The 23,735-nt window shown below is 42.9% G+C and overlaps 1 protein-coding gene across 2 annotated transcripts in view; it reads right to left on the reverse strand.

Moving 5' to 3' along the window:
• DCHS2 (dachsous cadherin-related 2) overlaps positions 1-23,523 on the reverse strand; it is a 122,531-nt gene extending 99,008 nt beyond the window's left edge. The window contains exon 1 of one of the 2 annotated variants that reach the window (XR_008233549.1): positions 21,576-23,523. Coding sequence is in view for 1 of the 2 variants with exons in the window: in XM_052777720.1 (XP_052633680.1) it covers positions 21,576-23,411 (1,836 nt within the window). In the remaining variant the exon portion in view is untranslated. The remainder of the gene's footprint in view (positions 1-21,575) is intronic. The other variant, XM_052777720.1, reaches the window with a different exon arrangement.
• Positions 23,524-23,735: the final 212 nt, after the last annotated feature.

Genomic DNA, 23,735 nt, shown 5'->3' on the forward strand with positions numbered 1-23,735 from the left:
GGAGGTGGCACCAGAGCTCTGTCATGCTCTATAAAGACTTTTTACTCCCAAGAAGCAGCAGGTCAGCTACACTGGCTGCTTTTGTTCCAGAATATAATGCATGCACAATTCCTTCCTTACAGGAACTGCATCTGCCACGCATCTACTGTCAGCATGGAAAAAACACTCTTTATGGTTTATTTCAAGTTCTGCCCTGTGGAGTTTTAATCCCCCCAAGAAATCCATGTTTGCTTTTGTCATGTAGCCTCAAGAACAAAGCTGCTTGTGAAAACAAGTCTACTCGCACCTACTCACCTACACATCTACCCAACCTCAACAGTCAGAGCTGAGGATAAGCAGCTGTGGAAAGAGTCATCACCCAGTGTCCTGGTTTTGGCTGGGACAGAGTTAATTTTCTTCCTAGTAGCTGGCATAGTGCTGTGTTTTGGATTTAGGACGAGACTAATGTTGATAACACACTGATGTTTCAGTTGTTGCTAAGCAGCGTTTACACTAAGTCAAGCACTTTTCAGCTTCTCATACTGCCCTGCCAGTGAGGAGGCTGGGGGGAGCACTGGACGCTGGGAGGAGACACAGCCAGGACAGCTGACCCAAACTGGCCAAAGGAATATTTCATACCATATGACGTCATGCTCAGTATATAAACTAGGGGCAAAGCTGGCTGGGGGCTGCTGCTCGGGAACTAACTGGGCATCGGTCAGCAGGTGGTGGAGCGACTGCATTGTGCATCGCTTGTTTTGTATATTCCAATTCTTTTATTATTATTATTATTATTATTTTCCCTTCATTTTCTGTCCTACTAAACTGACTTTATCTCAACCCACGAATTTTACTTTTTTCCCCATTCCCTTCCCCAACCCACTGTGGGGGGCAGGAAGTGAGCGAATGACTGGGGGTTGTTTAGCTGCCTGCCAGGTTAAACAATGACACCCAGGCACAGAGAATAATATCCAGGCAAGTGGAAGGAATGAGAGTATTTTCAAGCAGTCAGGTTTCTTGCTGCATAAGGACAATGAACACAAGCCTTGTGGAAGCATGTGAGCCTTCTCAAGAGAAACTAAAAGCAGCTGTTAAATTTCTCATTCTCCTTTGAGCCCTGATTTCACAGTGAAGAGTCAGTATACTGTTTTACAAAGAAAAGTGGGCAGTTGGTTTCTTTTTCACAATAGGACCTGACCTGTTGGTTCTGGAGCTCCTCAGATGAAGGCAGTTGGACACACTACAGCTGCTCAGCTCCGGAAAAAAGCAGATTTCATTCTGTAATAAAATACTGCCCACAGTCATTCTGAAGGTATAAAATGTATGGCTTTAAAATTGTTTTAGGACAGTTGTTGATGAACTGTATCTGTGAGATACATAGGCAATCTACATAGCTGGGGTGGAATTTTTCTGCAATAAAGACACCTGGAAATTTGACAGTTACTGTCAACTAAAATAATCTCACAAAGTTTTTCAATTCCTGCTGAAATACCGCTATCAAAGAATTCAAGCTTTGATTCTTATGTTAAACATCCTCGGACTCAGACAGTGAAATCAAGCTGCTCTTCATATACAGATGCATCCAAAGACAGGCTGCAATGAATCAAAGTTTGTTCAAAGTAACTCTCTTCACAGTATCACAGAAATGTAGAGAAAAATTCACAATAGCAAAAATGATAAAGTAGAAAACCTTAGAAAGGTTACTCTCAATTATAAGGAATTTATACTATACTACTATGGAAAATAGTGCTGTCAAGTTCCAGAAACAAATGGACATCTAAATGGCAGAGCCAAGCATGTTGAATTTTGCTGTTCTTCATGGCTGGTACCACTGTAGTCAATGAGATAACTTAAATTGCTATACAAATACACTATCCAAGGCTAGATCTAAATAAACAGGAATGGTAGTATTATAACAGACATCAGAGAACTGATAGTGATAAAATTAAAACTCATCTTCCTCTTTATACTTACAGGCTAGATGACTATATAATTACAGGTACTTATATGTCTTGGTAAAGTCCTGGGTACCGGCCATTTCAAAACTTAAGACAGGACTGGACTAGAAGAGAGATTTTTCTTTTACTCTAAAACTTTGGACAGCATTGCCCAATTACAGTAACCAACAGCTTTGACAGAAGACACTTGCTTTCTTTTCAAGTCAGACAGTACTAAAAGGGAAAACGAAGAACGACAGCAGGAAGAGGAACAAATGGCCAAGAAACCATCCTTGAGTGCTTATTTTCACCTCATTTTTACCAATTGAAGCTTTCAACTTGAGTGGACAAGGAATTCAGAAATAGGACTATATAGTAAACTCCACAATTACTGAACTAGAAGTAAAGAATCATCATGGCCAGGAATACAGGAGAAAAAAATGTACCTTTTGATATAAAAATATAACATTGACAGAACCAGAGAACTATGACAGCTAATAGATTAAGCTTTGATGATTGGAAAAGTTTGCCGATACACGTCAGCAATTCTCTGCAGGAATGAAACAGACTGACCACTATCTTGAGTAAGAGTGTTTAAGACTTACCAACCACACCACAGAAAGACAAGAAAAAACAAAAAAGGGTCTTTGGTTGACTTAATTAGAAAAAGAGAAACCCTGCCACACACCAAAAATGCATCATGACAGGACTAAATGTTCCACATTTGTCACGTTGATGTTACTAAGTGTTCCTGACTGTTAAAGCATGAAAATGCAAATGTTGCTGACAAACATAAAAGCTTCGTCAATAGTCTACTGCCATCTGTATTATTAAAAGCACGTTCTTCATATGAGCAAGTTTTTTAGCAGCACACAGAACAAGTCACCATCCTGGCTCATGCCATGAAAAATTCTAACATAATTCTATTGAGCTGATGAATATTATAATGCAAAAGTTTAACATGAACAATTAGAAAGAAACCCCACATAACTAAAGTCTCTTCATACACTTGGAAACGTTATTCTATCAAAATCAGTCTTCACAGCTCATATATCTGTCAGTTTACTATGCTATTGCTTACAACACTTTTCATGGGATAAAGCACAGTGCAGCAATACATGCATTTTTCTGTCCAGACAGAATGTACAAGACAGATGTAAGAAGCTGAAACAGCTTCAGTTGCAAATCAAGTAAGAAAAATGAACTAGTCACATGGTCAAAGGGTAAAAATACTACACACCTTGGTAAAATATTAAAAATACAGAAACAAACAGATTAGCTTTTGTAGTTTGTGTACAGGACTGGGAGCAAAGAACCCTCCCATTCCAATTTAAGCACTACCAATCAGCCTGCTCACTGCTCAGTAACACTGGCTTACCTGAAAGTACGACTGCAGAAAAGCCTCGGTAACCTGGGCATGCTCCATGTTCTGTATTGCTGGGTTTAGAGGCCAAAAGCTTTACGTGAGGCTAGATATGGGTCAGAGCTGGACCCTGAGATAGGTAGGAGTGGGAAAAGTAACTAATTATTATTTTTAATTCCCTTTATTACAAACATCAGTGTCATAGAGAAAAATCAGTCTATCTTTTTGCACAATTTCTATGGAAAATATTGATGTCTAAAATTCACTAAAAGATCTGTTCCAAATATCTGCCAAACTTCTAGAAGTTTTCTAGGTACCACCTCTACTAAGATTTAAAAAAACCCTAACTTTCACTGTGCAGGGTCACCACAACCTGACATTTATAGGCAAAGGGGACTTTTCAATCAAATAATAAGGCTTGTGAATGGCAGAATACTTGACTACTTCCATGTAGTAGCAGGCTAACTGTAACACATTGTCCTAATGATCTCTATAGCCTTAACCTGGGGATTTTAAATTGGGCATGCACTTACCACATCTCAGTATCTTAAGAATACCTTTCAGATACTATCAAAATGGCTAAAGACAGAAAGACAACAAAGACATCTACTGCTAACTTCTTAAACCCATGCATTTCTAATCTCAAAGGAACAGCAGCATGAACTCTAGTTAAGCAGAGTTCACTAAAATACGATCCTTGTCAAAGGAAAATACAGTCTCTGAGACTTAGAAATACCTGAAATTACTAAAGGCTTTTCCCACAAACAACTACCAAAATGCAAACCTTTGTGATAACAGACACTCAGGATGCTATCTAAACTTACTGAGGTTTTAATTGCAATACACAGGTTTAATTTTCCAGTAATCCATTCTTCCTGTTCACAACACATACTAACCAAAGAAAGACTAATGCATAACACAGGGGTCAGTAATACAATACTCCACTGAGTAGCAAGCGAAGACAAGGGGCACATTAAATGCTGAACAAGTGAAATTTCTAGGGAATGCATATGAATACATTAATAATCTCTCCTGCAGAAATTAAATCTATGAGGCAATTAACTGCCTAAAGTGTTACATCCCACTACAGTGAATCCAGCTGAGGCTGTCCCCTTTAAGATTGTTCACACCTGAACAAAGCAATCAGGCTCCCAAGTAACTCGTTACCATTCCCAGCAAGTGCTCCTGCAGAAGCGTTCCTGAAGACTTTCACATTTTTATGCCATTTCTGCAACTTCACTGGAGATCCCTCCCAAGTCAACCACTGATATTCAGTGTCCTCTGCTTTATATTGAACTAATTAATTCAAGATAATTAAGTCAGGCTTTCAGTATTAAAGAGGCCTCTGGGGGAAATAAACCAACAGGAGTGACAGGATGGGAGTACAAAGAAAGAAAACTGAAATTTCACAGTAACCTCTCCTTTATGGAAGAGAACCTTGCTTTTCTGTCTAGGACTTTTCTTTCTCTTTCCATTGTCCTGTCTTAGGTCTTATTTCTGCAAGATTAATGCTATGTTCTGGTTTTCTTATCATCAGTTCCCTGGGAAAATGTCCTGGTGTGCTACAGTGTCTCACCAGAATAGTATCACAATGATTAAGAACACCTTCAAGTTTTCCAATCACAAGTCTACAGCTGTGAACGTGGAAAATATAGTCTGAATTGTGTCTGGTTTTAAGGATCAGGAAAAGCCTTCACTTACAGATATCACACTCCCCCTTCCAGAAAGTGGGAAAAGGGAGCTTGATTTCTGCCTCAGTCCCTGTATGAGTGAAAAACAACTGACCTATCAGAAAAAAGGGAGAACTTTTACTTTATTAATTTCTTTGCTTTCCTTGAAGGATCTAAAAATTTTGCTTTATTTCCAAAGAATGTCAATGTTTTGTTCAGCCTGCAACACCTTGTTAATTTCACATTTAATTTGAAATAGAAAAAGCAGTAACATAAATTTCAGGTTCATTCTAACTGAAAGCCTGTATTAATTTTTCAGCTCAGACAAGGCAGGGTAAGATCTGAAGCACTGAACCAGAATAAGTGTGATAAAAGAGCTAACAGAAGCCATGGCTCTGGGGATGTGAACCAGAGAAGATATCAATAACAGCCTAATCCTGCTACTACTTATTCTGTGCTGCTGGTCTAAACGTCAAAACCATATTGATGAGCCAAAAAATTCACCTAAAAGAACTTCTGACTGATGGTGCTGGAGTTACTGAAAATTGATAAATTACCCCAAAACACATAGATTGAAAGAACAAATTAAAGATGGCTCTACCAAATTAATGTTTGTATTTTAAGTTTTTGAACAATTTATCACATAAAGATTATCCATATTATTGATGCCGCAGCTAGAAGAGATTAATATGCCTGCAGCCTACTAACTCTCTGAAGATATAAAATCCTCCTGGAATTGTCACAAATACATATGATGTTCCCAATATCTAAATCTGTGTACTATACTACAGTTTGCAAGAAGGTCTACAATGACTGCACATATGAGGAGGACGTGTACTATTCCAGCAAGCTGAATAATTCTAGAGGAGTTATACGCAAAAAAAGTGTTCTTGAAGTTCACATTTTAAGCAAGAATATCCAAGTAACTAGAGCTCAACTTACACTTCTGTATCTGACTGAATCCCATTTTCATTATCTTTTAAAGGAGAACACTACCACTTTATTTTTGCAAAAGAATATGACAAGAATCTTGAATGGACAGATTACTGCATGCTTGGCAAAAGGCACACAGATATCTGAAGAGAAGAAAGTGTTCCAGATGTATATGGTATTAAATGGGGCTATCAGCTTAACATCTAGCTCTGGAACTGGACCTTTTTACAGCAAGAAATGAAAATAAGCCAGCCTGCCTATCACTTTATCAGCATGTCCACTTCTATGGTTTGCAACAGAAATATTTACTACTTTAGAGGAAATCTCTTCCCTGAAATGCCTTACCCTCCTTTTCCCCACCCACTCACTGCAGAATTTCTTTTTAGATCATAGTTTGTTACATAATGGAAATTTGTATCAAACAGAAGCCTCATGTACCTACACTCTTACATTATTGTGTTTTAAATGACCAGAACATATTGAGAACATGAAGTGCCCGTAACTGTGACTCTCCAAGAGATGCTGCTGCAACTGGTCAGTTCCTGTCTTACAGCTAAAGGAGTGTTCCTGTATTTAATGCTAGGACTGAGACGTTTATCCTCCCCAGTCACAGTTCCTATTTCTTGCTTTTTAAGGATGCATCTTATTTAATTCAGTAAGTATTAATTCTAAAAGGGATTACAGATATTCTTAATATTCAGAACTCCTGAATTTTCTAGAGCACTTTTAAAAGTAGGATGAGGAATATGACAGATGACTGTCTGCCTGTTGAGGCTCTCTGAAGGCTTCATTAATAATTCCACCCAAGAAAAGCAGTTTTAGTACTGTACAGTGAGAATATCCATACTCACTGTGACAGCCCAGGAATCTTCCCTGTAAATGACTCATGAACTTTGTCTGACATTTAGTAATTGTTTTATAAATATTGTTTTTTCATTGTAACTCTCAATACACACCATTTCCAACCATACCACCCCAAACAGACAGAATGACTGGCCATTAAGAATAACAACTGTTTCACTAGGTGAGTTTGATTAAAGTGAGAAATTAGTTTTCTCCTGCTTGTCCACAAGGAGGAAGTGGAGAGAGCAGAGAACACCCAAGCAAGAAAAATTCACTAAGAGCAGATAGAACACAAGTTTAAGAAGACTTGAAAGAAGTGCCTACATAGGGGGCAATCTCAGTGATTTTCAGAGAGAAGAAAGAAGATGTGTTATTATTTAACTGGAGACAAGTAAAGTTCATGTGAGAACAAAATGTGCGAAAAGCTTTGTTATGAAGAAAAGCCAGAAGGTGCAGAAGCCAAGAGGAGCTGGGCTGAAGCCCAACAGTCACTTGAAAGATTTATGGTATCTCCAGAAGGTGCTTAGAGACCCCACAGAGGTTCAGATTCCAGGGGCTTAAAGAATGAATGGCCTAACAAAATAAATCCCTAACACATCAGCCAGTGAAATCTCCCACCAGAGGAGGAACTCTACTAACTCTACTAGCAACCCCAGTTAACCTGTATGTTATTAAAAAAAAACAAAAAAAACCAACAGAATGAATTCATGTGCAAGTCTATAAGCCAAGAGAAACATAGATGGTTAGTCCTCAGAGCAAGAAGATGAGATTTTAACAGCTGTAAAGTGTTGTGCTAATGCTCAGAGGCTATGTTGTTTGGTGGATTTTTTTCCCCGGCATCACATAGAATAAAGCTGAGTATCTGCTATAGGCTTCCTTGGCCCAGGGTTAGACTTGAAGATATACAGAGAGAATTATAATGCTCTTGTAGAAAGAGTATCACCAGGAATCATTTCTTTATGAGGAGTTTTAACTTCCCAGAGACTCACAAATCAATGAAAATAATAAAGCCATTGGACATGAATACTTCAGACCATGTAATTATAACTTAAGTTTAAATTAAATGGAAGAATAAACAACAGTTAGTCTGCACCTCCAAGTCTTTAAGTGATAAATACATAATGTTAAAAATAAACAGTTAACAAGGACAAAAAAGGAGTTTGGATACGAAAGAAGTCTGGAACTTCAGTCAATCTTGATAAAAATATATAGGTATTCATGGACAGAAGAGAATAAGCAGAAATGGGTGTGCTAAGATGAGAAGATAGCATGCTGTTAAAACTGGCCATAGTGCTAGAGGTGAAGGAGTACCTTCCTCACTTCTGCCATCAGCAATGATCATGGCCATCATAACTAGAGTGAGAATACAGGAATGGAAGTTATGCATCTTAAAGTTAAAATCCAAACAGCATTCAAAGTGGGAGGACCCAACCTAGAACTATTAAAGAACTGACAAATAAAACTACAAGCTTGCAGCCACAACCATTCTAGATCTTGACGCAACCATCTCTCTTGAAAATATCAAATGAAGAGACTACATTTAGAAAAGGAGAACAACTGAATGTGGGTACTACAATCCTATCAGCCTGACCTAAACAGACACAAATTTTAGAACAAGTTTCAAAGAATAACGAGAAGATAGAAAAGAATATAATAAAACATTTTGCCAAGTACCTCAGTATCCTTTCGATAATGGATTTTTCTAGACACACAAGTAAGTTGATCTGGATTTAATAAGGCAACCAATGGAAATCACATTTCTTTACATTTTATTTAGTACTGATAACACAGCTATTAGTCAAAGAATTATATGGTAAGAAATTATGTAAAGAAGAAATGAAAACAAGATGTCTTGAGAAAAGGAAGTAACAAATAGGTTGGTTGTATTGATAACCAGCTTGTTAAGTCTATTCATTAACCAGAAAAAAAACAGAACATAAGCACTTCAATAACATTCACCAGTTCTTGAAACTAGAAAGCACTGTCAATGTAGAAGATCAAGAGGATCTTTATACAGAAGAACTAGAAGACTGAAGTAACAAATATAGAATGATAAAATATGAAATTGCATACCAAAAAACTAATATTTTTTGCTGTAAGCTGGGAATTTATTCATTGGAAACTGAGGAGGAGAAAAAAAAATACATGGATGACTATGAATCAAAGTGATCCAGCCTAAAAAAAGACAAATGCAAACTGATTTAGGTGAGGTATTACCAGTTAAGTACTAGGATTCCTGTGCAAACAACTTGTCAGTTCCCATTTGGAAAATAGTGAGTACAGATGATGTGGCAGAGAGGTCCAGTTGTCCGGCTAGAGGCAGAGACTTGATGAAAACACCTGCCCGCCCATGCATTTCAAAAGGCGCAGCAGTTCTGCTCCACTTCCCAGAAATATGGGGTGGGTAAGGGGAGGTGTAGTCACTGGGAGCCACTGGGGATGGCAGGTACTGAGATTTGCACCTGATCACCTCCAGAAATGTTTCTAACTTTCATCCACACTTTCTAGGAAAAATAACCACAATTTAGTGCATGCTCGTAGGCCTAAAACATGGTTTCCATTATGAGCAATTAGTAAGAATAATGCCATAGCATAAAATCAAAGTCTCAAAAAGTATGCTTTAAGTGGCCTCCAATAAGATACAATAGACATCAAAAATCTCCCAGGAAACATAAATGTTTTTCAACATGGCATTTCAACAACAGAGTTTTAGAAACTGCAGGATAACTTGTGTCCCATAACCGCAGGGTTCTGGAAATATAACACATGTTCTGGTCTAACTCCCAAATATTGGCTTGGGTCCTCCCTTCAGACAAACATCTCTGGAAATTAAAAGCAGCCTTTCAAAAATTGTGTTTCAACTATCAGGTCTTTTCCCCCTCCTCAGATACAGGCACAAATGGAGATTGAAATTTTTAAAAAGGTTATTATTGATTAGTTCCATGAAAATTTAAACCTTACGTCTTTAACTGCAAGTTACAAACCTAAGAGGTTTGGGGTTTGGTTTTTCAATGGAAAGAGAATACAAAAGCAGCCTGGTATCAGAGCAAAATCATTACAAGACTGCAGCACTGCCAAAATTATTGCTAAAGACATTCACTTCAAAGACAGCTAAACAAAGAAAAGAAGAAACAAATTCCAGGATATGGAGTTTTACTTTAATAGTAACAAAAGGGAGCAAACAAACAAATAAACAAGAGAGGCCAAATATATGGGGGTTTGCCTTTCCTCTTTCTTTTTAAAACCAGAATGAAACACTCTCTTAAATCCTTTAAAAATTACACAAATGTAAATCTAGAGGAAAAAGAATTGTCTAAATTGTGACTTTGTTTTCAAATTAAACTTCTGGGGAAAATAATTACTATTACTAGTGATGGCAGCACATATTGTTTTAAAATATGTTACATTGAGAAGAAGTTCTGTGCTCTGGGAAAGCGGGTCACATTTGTAGTGGAGTTTATTTCACCCCTTTGCTCCTACAGCGTCATGCGTACAGCACTATCTCCCCCTCAGAAACCCACAGACACACATTAAATTAGTTGGAATTTTCAAAATCCAGAGAACCTGAAAACCCCCCAAAGAACAAGTCGTGGCTGATTTCACTGCGGCTTATGTTCCTAAGCTCCCTGTATGCTTGTGCAACAAAAGCTCTTTTGAAAAGAGCCTCCCAGTTCCCCACTGCCTCACAACTTCTGCAGCCATCAATTGGCGCGATGTTGTTGTATAGTATTACCATATAGTAGCATTTTACACTTACTTTGCACAGGTTTGTAGATCTACACAAAGCAGGAGGCAGGAAGGAATTACCAAGTTCGGTCATTTTTAAAATCCAGCATTACTGAATCTTGTACTCCGAGTTAAACAGCCAATCTTCAACTTGAGCAATTTTTGCTCCATCCTATTTTTGCACTGTGAGCTGGAGACTGGATCCTGACAGGGCTCTAAACACCAACTGACCCTTGGTAATAACGGTGCTAAAAAACTACCACAGAACCGCACTAGAGTAACTACAAGTGTAAGCACAGCATGCCCCAAGAAATCTGAAGTGCTTTCAGTGATTTGATTTCTCAAAATGCTGTGAAATCAAATTCTATTCAATGTCTTCATGGGCAAGAGCAACGGCACAGCACACAAAACACTCAAAACAGGAACCAGCCTGTTGAAAACTGAGCAAGCAGTGAGTTGGTACATTCGAGTTACTGCTCCCCTTCCCCCAAACATAAATGCAAATTTTAAGGTTTAAATTCTGTGTTGACACATTCTTGAGATTAACATATTTTCTAATAGTACACCAAAAAAACTATCTATACAGCATGCACTTATGGTACAATGGACAGCATAAGCATTAACAAAGGGATAATCCTTGTCTGAAAGAGCTTATTCTCCTCCATTTGGGCGCATCTTAAGACAACTGAAAATCTTTTCAGAAGGGACTGATGGACATGCTTTATTGAGTCCATGCCCGTGTAAGTGCACATCAATCCTACAGAAATGTCATTAAGCATCATAGTGATAAAAGTACCAAACTGATATGTATCTATAAATTACCTAATTAATAAAAATGTTGGACATTTCTTACATAATCAAACTGGATAAATGTCCAAGGCAATAGCCTATCAAAAGATTAATTAGGCATGCCCAAGTAAAAATAATTAAGTGCCTATATATCTATGGAGAATGTTTAATATGTAACCCCATTTGTGTACTGAAGCAGAGATAAAGATATCAATGTATCTGTGACTGGTAACAGTCTATGAGAAAACATAGTTGCCTACAAACCATAGGTCTATTATCAAGGCAGCCACACCACAGAAGGACACTTGGGAGAAAAGGCTTTGGTAAATCATTACTCTGGTATGTCTGGCCATGAGTTCAGAATTCAAAGCAACTACAAAACATAGCAGGGAAAACTGCATGTGTAGTATAAAACTGTATTTATTGGGGTTTTACACATTTGAAAACCAAAGGTCATGTAGAAGGTAATGTACCGGAGGCTGAGTGCAGTCGTCTCCAGCAGTTTCTCTGACCGGTAAGATACACCCAGTCCTTGGACACTGCATTAAACCATATGTGTTTGTTTACAACTGTTAAAAAAAAAAACAGGGCATACACAAGTTGTTTGTCTTGCACATGTTTAGTCAGACATTAGTTAAATAACTGCCCTTCCTGTCACCCCTTTCCCAGCACCAGATGTAGGCACAAGCCAGTGGAAGTGGAGCAGACATAAGCATGACAACCTAATTCTCTGCATGAGGGAAGTAGCTGGGGATGGGGAGGGGGAAGGGGAGACAAAAACACTTTACACAAGGTCAGTGCAGGAGATGGAGTCATCTGTCAAGGCTGGAAGTTAGTACATTTGCTTTTATTACAGCAAATGTTGGTACTGCAACAGTTTTACGCTTAAAGCAGTGCAGCCTCTAAGCACAAGTAAATAGGCATGACAGTATCCTGATTTTTATTTTAAGTCATATCCAGCAGGAAACAGAGCTAGTAAAGTCTGGCATAAATGCAATGCTTGTTTTCATTTAGTCCAAAGGAGAGGAAGAGACAGAACCTAGAGCTGTGTCTCTAGTGCTGCAATTTCAGTTAGGGAACAAAAACACACTTCTAAACAAAGCAAACAAAGCACTATTTCAAAGTCCATAGATTTGATCCATCTAGACCCACCCACGTATCAATGGGAAGCTTGTGGAAGCAAGGAAATAGGCACAAAAAAGGGCTGCAACATAAGCATCATCCCTTAAAACATGTTCTGCTAACTGTCAGATGCTGCCATGAAGAGTGAGGCTTTGGGTTGTACTGTCAAGTTTATGCATATAAAGAAAGCCTAGTTAAAACTTTCTTTACGCTACTTGATTTAAAGGGACTGTGTGAGGAATAGGAATTGACTTCATACACAACACAACTGCATCAGTAATCCACCTACTTTGGCACATAGTACCTGCATCTACCCTGAAAACTCTAACCAAGTAATTATCAAGAGGAATCAGCAGAGATTTTACATTCAAGCATAGCCGGCCAGCACACAGGTCCTTACAAACATCCCTTCTGCATTACAGTGCATTACCAGTTACTGTAAATGCTGACAGTTACTACATTTGGTCATGTATGTGTTAGACAGGATACAACTGTTTAATCTGCTGCACATTTTTATATATATATATATATATAAAATTATATATACAAATTTTTACAGGAAAGCAGTTCAGTACAAAAAGATGAGAAGTATCTGCACATTTTCTGTTGCAATGCTAGATACACCACCACTGGACATGTTCTCCAGGCATGACGTAAATCCCTTGCAATTCAACATTCACCAGAGAAGAATGATTTCACCTAAGTGCCAATGAAATTAAAAAACTCCTGGTTTTGTACAGCCTCTTATAGAGGAGTCTCAAAGAGCTTAGAACTGATTGAATGAACTGTGATTTATAAGTAGTATTTTAAAAATCCATTACTCCTCCTAAAAGAAACGCCTTTTAACACAGATTAGTAAACTTTCTTTGTAGACTGAGAGCAAGGATATGATTTTCTATCAAATTCTATAAAATGTGAACTTTCTTCTACTGTATCACCTTCATAAATAAGGCTTAATTTTATATTTTCACCAGTGGCACATTTCAGTATTCAGCTTTCAAGAGCAGCTGCTAGCCAAATGCTAATTTTTTTTTTTCAGCTAACACAAATGAGTACTGGAAATGAGACGGAGAGGTGATATAACAGCTGTGTGAAATCATGAGTGGTCAGGAAAGATCATTCTCTCTGTCTCCAGGTTCAAAGCAAAGGGGCAATTCCCCATGGGGCGGATAGCTGATCGGCACAGCCCTTGCCACAGTACACTGTGGCTGGTGATACCTGGGAAAAGCTGAGGGCTAGAGTACGTTTCTCAGAAAAAAATCCATTGGGGGTTACAAATACATCGAAACTCTACCTTGCTTGGGATGTCCTTGAGCTGAAAATGGTTGAATACCAAGAATCCATGAGGGAAAGATTCATGTATGTTGGCCTGTTCTTACACTCATCCAGGGTGCACACTTTTAGCGTCGACGAGAAAAAGGATATGGGGCTAGATGGGATGTTGGTCCGATACAATACATACACAGGCTCTTACAGGTAGCACCTGTGCCAAGTGAGCTATGTGATATTCTCCCCCAAGTGTTTTGTTCGCTGATACCTGTGCCTCCATACTGTTGACATCTGCAGCGGGATTTGGATAATCAGCTGGACAGAGAGCCCCACTCTTCACTACAACAGTGTTAGTATTACTTACCATTTTACACTGAATGTGGAGCAGGGATTGCTCAAACTGTCATTAATGCACTGCAGAACAAGTTTCTCCAAGCTATCTACACACACATTGAAGCCCATCAAGCTTGTGACTAGGTTCTAAATCAAACTCATGCATTTTAAAAGAGAAATGCAGACTCTGTAAATCATTGATGTTTTTTCAGCATGCAATTAGAAGTTTGTTTTCAAGAACGAATTGAGCAGCAAAGTAAAATAAAAAGGCTCATTCTGCAGTGTGTCTGTCTGCACAGTAAGCTGGAACTGAGATTCCTAACTCGTCTATTTCCCAATGCTTTAAAACCTTCCAGGAAAGACTAAGCCTTCTGCTGACCTCGCAATTTATGAAAATCTATACGGATGATAAACTGACATTAATATTTGATAAATGAACAGACAGGCCATATCCAGCCATTTACAGCTTATTAATAATTTGCTCGAGTGTATTATAAGACAACTGCTGAAGTCAGCTTTTTGTATAAAGGTGAACACCAGCAAAAACACATTTCTGCACTGGAATGCCTTCCACCTAAAAAAGTAGTTCACAATCGTTACTCCAGGAGGTCAGTGTCTATGAATGAACATTTGCTGGACACTTAACTGAATGTTTATTCGTTATGCTGCATAAAACCATACAAACTTAGCAGCCAAAGGTATTCAAGGACTCTTATGTTTGCCACTGGTGCTCCGAGTAGTCTTTTAGCTAATATTTTAATACAGCGATCTCTGCAATATAAAGCACATGATTGAGACTATTTAATATCATTACTCCTCTTCCACTACCCCAAAGCTAGGGATACATCTAAATTCTCTAACAGCAATACCTTTATCACACATGCCTCTTTTCTCATCATGGCTATAGACTAAGTCTGCAGACAATTTCAGACTTAGCCACGCACAAGCCTTCAAACTTTCCCTCTTCCCAGACCCAGCTTGCTGATGTCAATTAAAAGACTTCCCTGAGAAATGGGAAAAAAGGTTGTTTTCTGCAGTGATTTTGAAAATGTTTTTGTTCTCAATCTTTCATGTAATTTTTAATTCTCAAATAAAAGCCAAATGTTTCCACGTCAATGTTTTTGATGTTTCAATGTTTCATATGTTCTCTAAGTGGTGGGTTTAGCTAGCAAACAGCTGTAGATTCAGTACATGGGTGAGGGGGAATTACCTCCAGAGATCTGGGTTTTGCAGGTGTTGGACACTGAAAATTTAACACTTGCCACATTTAAGAGTAACTACAAACTAAGAGCAGCAAAAGTCAAAGGCTTCCACCTCCCATTTCTCACATCCTTGCATTTTCAGGATCAGAGCTTCTTACACCTACAAAGCATCCATTTGGTGTTGGATGCTGGCACTAAAAGGACTGCATCAAGGAACAGACTCTCACTCTTATGAACGTTTAAATTATTAAATGGAACAGTTTTCCTATTGTTAAAAAGCTAGAAGGGCACCATAAGTAGAATTCTTAAGCAAAAGAATATGTAGAAATCCTATTCATTTAAAATTACTTTAAAATAATCATTAAAATAATATATTTTTGTTTTCTCTTTTTTTTCATTTTTCTCCCTTTACGCAATCAGCATAGATTCAAAGAGACATTTATTAATCTCTGAGCCCAGACCATCCAAATACTTCTAAAGCTACATATTAAAAGATTACAAGAAGTTGTGCGTAACCATGAAAAGAGCTTTTATAGCCACAAAGCTATTATAATCTACTGAGAATCTACTGAATGGCTTCTGGAGTGCAAAGGGGTATTTGTTGTGAATTTAGAAAGAAGTAATTGCTACAGAATCATATACCTAACAGATAAATGATGACATGTTAATTGCTTTCAGACTCAGTAAAATAATAATAAGAATTGGGATGAACAAATAAATAGTTTTGCATTATAGTTATAGGTCAGATGATAAATTTATCTGCTGTAACTGTAGTTCAGTCTGGGGTTTGGTCTTCCTGTTGTCAATTGTATTAGTTATAAAATACACTAGCATTCTAAGTCAACAAACAAAACCTGTCTTTTCTGCAACTGACTTCTTTAAATAAGATGCAGTGAAATTAGACCTGGAAAGCCCAAGAAGACAACAGAGGAATGCATGGCCTGATGTCTTCTACCTTCTTTTTGTCTCACCTCTAACTAGGATGAGCTGGATTTTATAGCTCTTTATAACTTACGTGAACCTAGTTTGCTGGCTTCATTTCTGGTTTCAGTGATTGCAGTATGGATTCAGAACCAAAACCATCAGAGAAAGGACTGTCCTCTTAGCTCCTTGTTTCAACATTCAGGGAAAGAAAAGGAAGAAAAATGCAGTCTGCAGCAAATGCTGCTAACTGCTCAGCGGCTCAATGACAGATTACAGTCTCTAAGTCTCCATCCCTCACAGCAGGGATGTATGTCCTCCAACCCTTTTTGTTCCCTTAATTTTCTTTTTTCTTTTGCAGAAGGTAGAGAAAAATTAGGAAAAGATACATGTTGAAATGTCTTTTTTAGAACCTCTCATTCTGCAAGTACCTCTTGGAAACGTGTATTTCAAGTAAGAATGAACAATTTCTCTCAAATATACTACGCACGTAAAAAAAAACCTCGAAACCCATGCATCCTTCTTACATATGTTATACTTTAAATATTATTTTCTAAAAAAAAAAAACAGGTTAATTATTCCATAATTTCTGGTATACCTAGCTTAGCTTTAAGAGCTTTAAACAAAATCTTTCTTTGCTGTCATTGCATTTACAAACGCCCCACAATCTCAGCATCAGAAAGTCTGTTATTTTTAATGAAAGGAACTGAGGAGCTCTAACCAGTGAGTTAAAACAGCCTCCTTAATGGACCAGAAAAGTGCAAGTTGTCATAACAGTGGAATGCATACAGGTCTTTATCATTTGACAGATAACATATGTTTTTTCTCTTCCTCTGCTCTGTTAGAGATGACTCTAAAGCCAATAAACATGTAATTTCTAATAAACCATAAAAGAAAATAAATTTAGTAAGAAACTACTGACATGACTGTCACTAATTCATGACAATTAATGTTCTCTTCAAGATGCAATTACAGGTACATAACTCGTTATACTTTTCATAAGAATGCATGTGCGGTGTAAAGTGAATGACATTTATGCCACAGAGTACCTTACAAGCTACAGCGTACCCTGGCAGTGGAAGCAAGTTTAACCTACAAGCCCCAAACATATACAGAATGTACTATGCTGTATAACACAAAATAAACACCTTCATTAAGTTCGAAACACGAGTTCAGCTGAGAGCTACCATGGTCACCAAACCTCTTTCTAACTGTAAGCTCTGCACAGCCCAATAAGGGAGAAACAAGCTTTTATGCAGGAGTCCCTGGAGGATACGAAACAGAATGTAAACATCAAGGTAGAAGGTACAACACAAGGAACACTAGTGCCAACCTGATGTACTGAATTATTTCCCTTTAGATCCAGTTTTAGCCTGCTCCATGAGAGAGAGAGAGAAAGAGAGAGAAATACAATATATTGCCGCTTCAGCCAGAAGACTGACAATCCTGACAAACCTGGCAACACAATACTACAATTTGGAGACACATTGTACTGAAGAGAACTGTAACAATGAGTATTGAGAATCACTACAATGACCTAAAAAAGCTTGAAAATAAAATTTGTAATCAGAATTAAACCTATGTTAGCAAGGCAAGTCTATGGCAAAGCTTTATTCCTTAATTCATTCATAGGATTAAGAGAATGGCTCAGAAGAGAGACACTCTGTCACACTCCTCACTCTTAGGTGCACAGAGGTACAATCAACAGAGAGGTATACATCATCAGATGCTAAATTCACCTAAAATTGCCATGCTGACACCAAGGAGTGCAGAAATAGGACATAATCATCACCATCACTCAACAGTCCACAGGCATTTGTAACAACATTGGTCCTTAAGAATGGGATGAAAGGTACAGGAAGAAAAACAGGAGAAAGCTCAAGGTGGTCTCACTCATTCCTCCATCTTACCACCTTTCTAGGTCATGCTAAAGATCCTCAGGAAACAGATTCATATTATGCTGAAAGGTCATCATAACAATTGAATAAGAAACGTCATCCATAAGGCCAGTGACCACTCAAAAATAATATACAGTACCTCCACATGAAGAAACAGGGATGTTGATACATCTGCAAAAATCAAAGTGTTACTAAAACGTCTGCTGACATCACATCACACACAGAGTGCTTCTGCTGCTTCCACTTTTGTTACTGCAAATTGCCTTGGCCTACAATTTCTCTCCAACTGTGTTCACCTTTTCCTCCCTGTGCCTGTATCTTTTTTTGTTTTGCTTGTTTTTAATCATCTCACCAGTAAAGCTTAAATTTCAACAAAGGTGTGTCTATAACAACCAGTAATAAACCAGAAGTTTGTTATCTGAAAATGGACAAAAATGTGATAAATGCTGTTAACATCTTCAAAAATCTACTTGTGTGTTTCACTGCATACCTTTGCTCTACTTTCTAATGTCCAATAACCCATTACTTTCCCATTGATTTTCCCTTTCTTCATTTAGACTTTCTCCCATTTGTCTGCTCAGATTTCTGACCTCTAGCTGTGTTATTTTCCACAGTGATGCAATCATTACATTGCCACATTTCTTTCTTGTATTAGCTGATGCAAACAAATTCCACTTATATTTTTCAGGATGCGGATTCTCCCTTACTGGTCAATCTGCACTGGAAGGGAGAGCCTTTTGGCAACACAGAAAAGCCCATACATATGCCTGGAATAAAGAAATGTTTCCAGAAGTGGCTGAAAACTATGTCTTCTAAGTCACAGTTAATTATTCTAACCAATGAATTCCTACAGAGTAGGAGAAACAGGTAAAAGACAGACTTATATGCAAGGTGACCCACTTCATAAATCTAGCCCGCATTACGGGCTAGATTTGTGGAGAGTAGGGGAGAATAAAGATAACCTAAATAATAATCACAGCAGGAGTAAAAGATTTCCCCGAAGGAAAGAAATCTCCTCTTACCAACATGCAGTCAAGAACACAAGGGAATAAATTGCCCAGTATTTAGTGGCTGGACAGAGTTACAACAAAGCACTAGAGCAGAAAGCTCTAGACACACGATCCATAAAGCGACGCTTTGTCACCAGTTGGTCCCCAAGCAAAGGTTACTAATGAACAAGACTTCAGTGATGCACTACTGCAAGAGCCCCTCTGCTTGCAGAGGGGAAAGACTGGAAGGTTTAGAAGACTTCCAGCTACTATGATTGCGATCCGAACGTAAAACAGAGCACAAATGTTTATCACGAATGTGTGATAAACAACCATAGTCCTCTTCTGCTGACCCCCAGATTGTGGAGCAGAGGAAGCTAGGTGACATAAGTAGCCTCCTTCGGTGTCTTGGTTCATTTCCAGGAGCAGCAATAACATAGTCCATGGTTACCTCCTTTTCATGCTACCTTTTAAGTTCAAGAGCCCAGTTAGAGACAGGACTCATACCATAGACCCTGAAAAACTGCTTGGCCAAAACAAAAACTGTTTTTTTTATTCTTATTGCTAGCTGCAACTCCTGGAGCAACATAAATGAAGCCGCCTGCTTCATGATAGCTTTTCCTGCTCACAATGGTTGAGTAGAAGGAAAATGGGGGAAAAGGTATGAGGATAATTTTAAGAGGCGGGTATCCTTGAATCTTAATAGGTGGGTATGTTTAAAGCTTAAGCCTACTATACAGTGCAGTATGAAACTTGGACATCACTATGGTGATCCAGGATTAACCTGCAAGTAGAAACACCAGCTTCCTTCCCTGGCAGTCCATGGGATGCTTATCTGCTATTCCTCCTACACACATCTCTTGTGCCTTATTCACCTTTGGCTTTAATATCCCAGGTTTGATCAGTCAGCCACCAGGACCTAACTGTTTCTTTCTACTCTCTAAACAGGATTATGGCAGCACGGTGACGCTTTCAAAATTCAGTACACCGCAGATGGTATCCACAGTATGTGACACCTTTGACCTGCCAGAAAATCTGCACTTTTGGTATATCAAAACCTACAAAAAAAAAAAAACCATAACAAAATCAAAACCACAATGGTGGGTTATTTTCTTTAAAACGCTTCAGGGATCCTTCAAGATGCTTCCATCTGATTAAATCAAAAGCAAAAAATGGCTATTCACGTACTCCAGCCACAGTAGCAGGCGGTGGCAGTGCAGCCCGGCGGATTCTCTCCCGTTGCCTTTCAGCACCACGGACGCCGGCGACCCCCCACCACCACTCCCCCTCCCGCGGGGGCCGGGGCTGCCGTAAGGCCCCTCGCTCCTCCCCCGGAGAAGGTGAACTTCTAAAATTACGTCATTAACTTCCTCCTGGGCTCTCCTGGGGCCACCGGTGCAGGGTATCCTTTTTTTTTTTTTCCCCCCTCCTCCGGGGTGGAGGAGAAATAAATGGCAGTGATGGGATTTTCTCTTCAGTTTGGGATACGAAATGAAAAGCTCCATGAGCTCAACCTTCCCAAACTTTTTATAGATTGATTTTTATTAGAGCTGTGCAAATTGTGTACTTTTTGAGCTCAGAGCGCAATTAAAAAAAAAAAAAAGGAAAATTTTTTTTGTTGAAACAAATGATTGTTCGACCCAAAACACCACCAATGACTCCCGATTTAAAAGAATAAATAAAATAGGTAGGCCACCCGGAAATACAGACAGAATGATTTTTCTTCAAAAGAAACCGAGAAAACACACTGCAACTCTCCCTAGGTCTCCTCTTTAAGCACGTTTTTTCCCCGAATTCATGCAAGTGTCTGCACAAACTCTGAGACATTTGTACCTCCACCCAGGACCAACTGCTGTGAATTTTCTACTGGTGGACAGTAGACTTGGCTCAGTTCAAAGGTGTAAATCCTGAAATGTCCTTCCAAGCTAAAAGCAGAAAGGGCTATATGTGGCAACTCCCGGTCGGGCAAAGCCTCCGTTCGACCTCACTTGCAAAGAATAAGGGAGGTTTTTGATGGACAAGTCGAACGTTTTTTCTATTCGCATTAATCAGTTTCTGCAAAGGCCGAGTGAACGGATTCTCTCCATTAGAGGAGAGCTCTGGCAATATTAAAAAGCCCTAGAAGCGCTTTTTGACTGCAGGTGCCTCTGTGTTACATTGTCTGGCCACCTCTCTGCTTTAGTGCGGGTCACACTCACACCACCCCCCCCCCCCCCCCCCCAAGAGATGGGTCTCACTGATTTTACTCGGACGACCACCTCCAGTCCTCAGAAGTATCCCAGGCAGTTCAACCCCCTCCGGGACTTAAGGAGAGCCGAGCTTCTGCGCTCATCACCCACGCCGCAGGTTTTAGGAGGGTAAGGAACGCTGTTTTTAAGGGCACTTGCGAGGACCGCGGTACCACGTACAAGGCACCGATCAACCGAGCTCCGCCGACCGCGCTCCAGCGTCCCATCCTAGCGCCAACTAGCAGCGGCAACGTCGGCAAGGGCTGTACTTCGGGGCCGAGGAGCCGAAACGCGGACCTGCTCCGGGCCCTGGCCGCCGGGCAGCGGGCCGAGCCGGCGGGCCCGCAGCGGCCGCGGCGAGGCGGAGGCTCACCTGGAGGAGGCAGCGGCCGGGCGCGGCGTGCTCGGGCAGGCGGCCGCGGTAGACCTGCCGCTCGAAGCGGGGCTCGTTGTCGTTGGCGTCCTCGACGCGGACGCTGAGGCGGCAGGCGGCGGCGCGCGGCGGGCGCCCGCCGTCCCGCGCCACCACGCGCAGCTCCAGCGCCGCCTGCCGCTCCCGGTCCAGGCGGGCGCGGGTGCTGACGGCGCCGCTCCGCGCGTCGATGCGCAGCAGGGCCAGGGCGGCCGGCTCGCCTTCCAGCGCGTACCGCACCTCGGCGTTGGGCGAGCCCGGCTCGTCGGCGTCGGAGGCGCTGAGGCGGAGCACGGCGGTGCCGGGGGAGGCGGCCTCGGAGACGGCGGCGCGGTAGTGGGGCTGCGGGAAGGCGGGCGCCTCGTCGTTGAGGTCGGCGACGCGCAGCAGCAGCGGCTCCTCGGCGGAGAGCGGCGGCGCGCCGCCGTCCGTGGCCACCAGCCGCAGCTCGTAGAGGTCGCGGCTCTCGCGGTCCAGCGGCCCCGCCACGCAGAGGAAGAAGACGCCGGCGGCGCCGGCCGGCCGCAGCGCGAAGGCGCCGTCGCCGCCCAGCAGGGCCAGCGCGATCCCGCCGCCGCCGCCGCCGCCGCCCTTCTCCGCGCCCTCCTCCGCGCCCTCGTCGGCGTCCGAGACGGAGACGCGGGCCACGTAGTCGCCGGGCCGCGCCCCCTCGGAGACCCGCGGGCCGCCGCTCTCGGTGAGGTAGAGCAGGCGGATGGCGGGGCGGTTGTCGTTCACGTCCAGCACGGCCACGGAGACGAGGGCGCTGGAGACCTCGGGCTGGGCGCCGCCGTCCCGCGCCTCCACGACCAGGCGGTGCAGGGCCCGCGCCTCGCGGTCCAGCCGGCGGCGGAGGCGCAGCACGCCGCTGCGCTCCTCCACCGCGAAGTAGCCGTCGGGGTCGCTCTGCCGGCGGTTGATGGCGTAGCGCACCTCGCCGTTGGCGCCCAGGTCCGGGTCCGTGGCCCGCAGGCGGCAGACGGCGGTGCCCGGCGGCGCGTCCTCCCGCAGCCGCGCCCGGTACTCGCCGCGGCTGAAGGCGGGCGCGTTGTCGTTCTCGTCCAGCACCCGCACCGACACCCGCAGGCGGCCGCGGCGCCGCGGGCTGCCGCCGTCCCACGCCTCCACCAGCAGCCGGTGCGCCTCCGCCCGCTCGCGGTCCAGCCGCCGCAGCAGCACCAGCTCCAGCGGCTCCGGCCGCCCGTAGCGCAGCTGGAAGAGCGGCGGCTCCCCCGCCGCGCCGCCCTCCTCCAGCAGCGCGTAGCCCTGCGTCCCGAAGCGGCCGGCGTCGGGGTCACGGGCGGCCGGCAGACGGAAGGCGGTGCCGGGCGGGCTCAGCTCGGAGACGTTGAGCTGCAGGCAGTCCCGCGGGAAGCGCGGCGGGTGGTCGTTCACGTCGGTGACCGCGATCTCCACCTGCACCACCTCGCCGCGCAGCGTGGCCGCCGCGAAGCTGTAGCGCGCCCGCCGCTCCCGGTCCAGCCGCCGCGCCGTGCGGATGATGCCCGTCTCCGCCTGGACGTGGAAGTCCGCCAGCACCGCCGACTCGCCGCTCCCCTCCGACAGCAGGAAGCCCCCCGGCGGCCCCGCGCCCGCCGGCAGCCCCGCGCGGATGTCCCCCACCAGCGTCTCGGCCGGCAGCCCCTCGTCCACCGCCAGGCTGAGGTTGTACACCGCCGCCGCGCCGCCGCCCGCCGCGCTCAGCCACAGCGGCACCAGCAGCGCCAGCGCCCGCCCCGTCGGGGGACCGCCGCCTCGCCCGCCCCGCCACCTGCTGCCCCGCAGCCGCCGCGCCATCCTCCGCCGCTAAGCCGGCATCGCGGGCAACCTGCGCCGCGCCGCTCCCCGCCGCCGCCGCCGCCGGGCAGCTGGCTTCGCCCCGCCGCCGCGGGAGGAAATCTTGCCCGCCGCCGCCGCCGGTGCCGGGAAGGACAAGCCTGTGCGAGGGGGCGGGGAGGGCGGCTCCCCGCCGCCACCGCCCCGCGCAGCCCCCGCCCCGCCGGGCCCCGCCGCCCCCCGCAGCGCTGCCGGGCCGCCCACCCCGCGCCCCGGGGGCTGGCGTCCCCCACGCGCGGGCGTGCCGCGCAGGGTTTGGATGGCGCGGAGCTGACTGCAGGGCCG

Source organism: Harpia harpyja, chromosome 2 (genome assembly GCF_026419915.1).
Source record: "Harpia harpyja isolate bHarHar1 chromosome 2, bHarHar1 primary haplotype, whole genome shotgun sequence".
Taxonomy (NCBI): Eukaryota; Metazoa; Chordata; class Aves; order Accipitriformes; family Accipitridae; genus Harpia; species Harpia harpyja.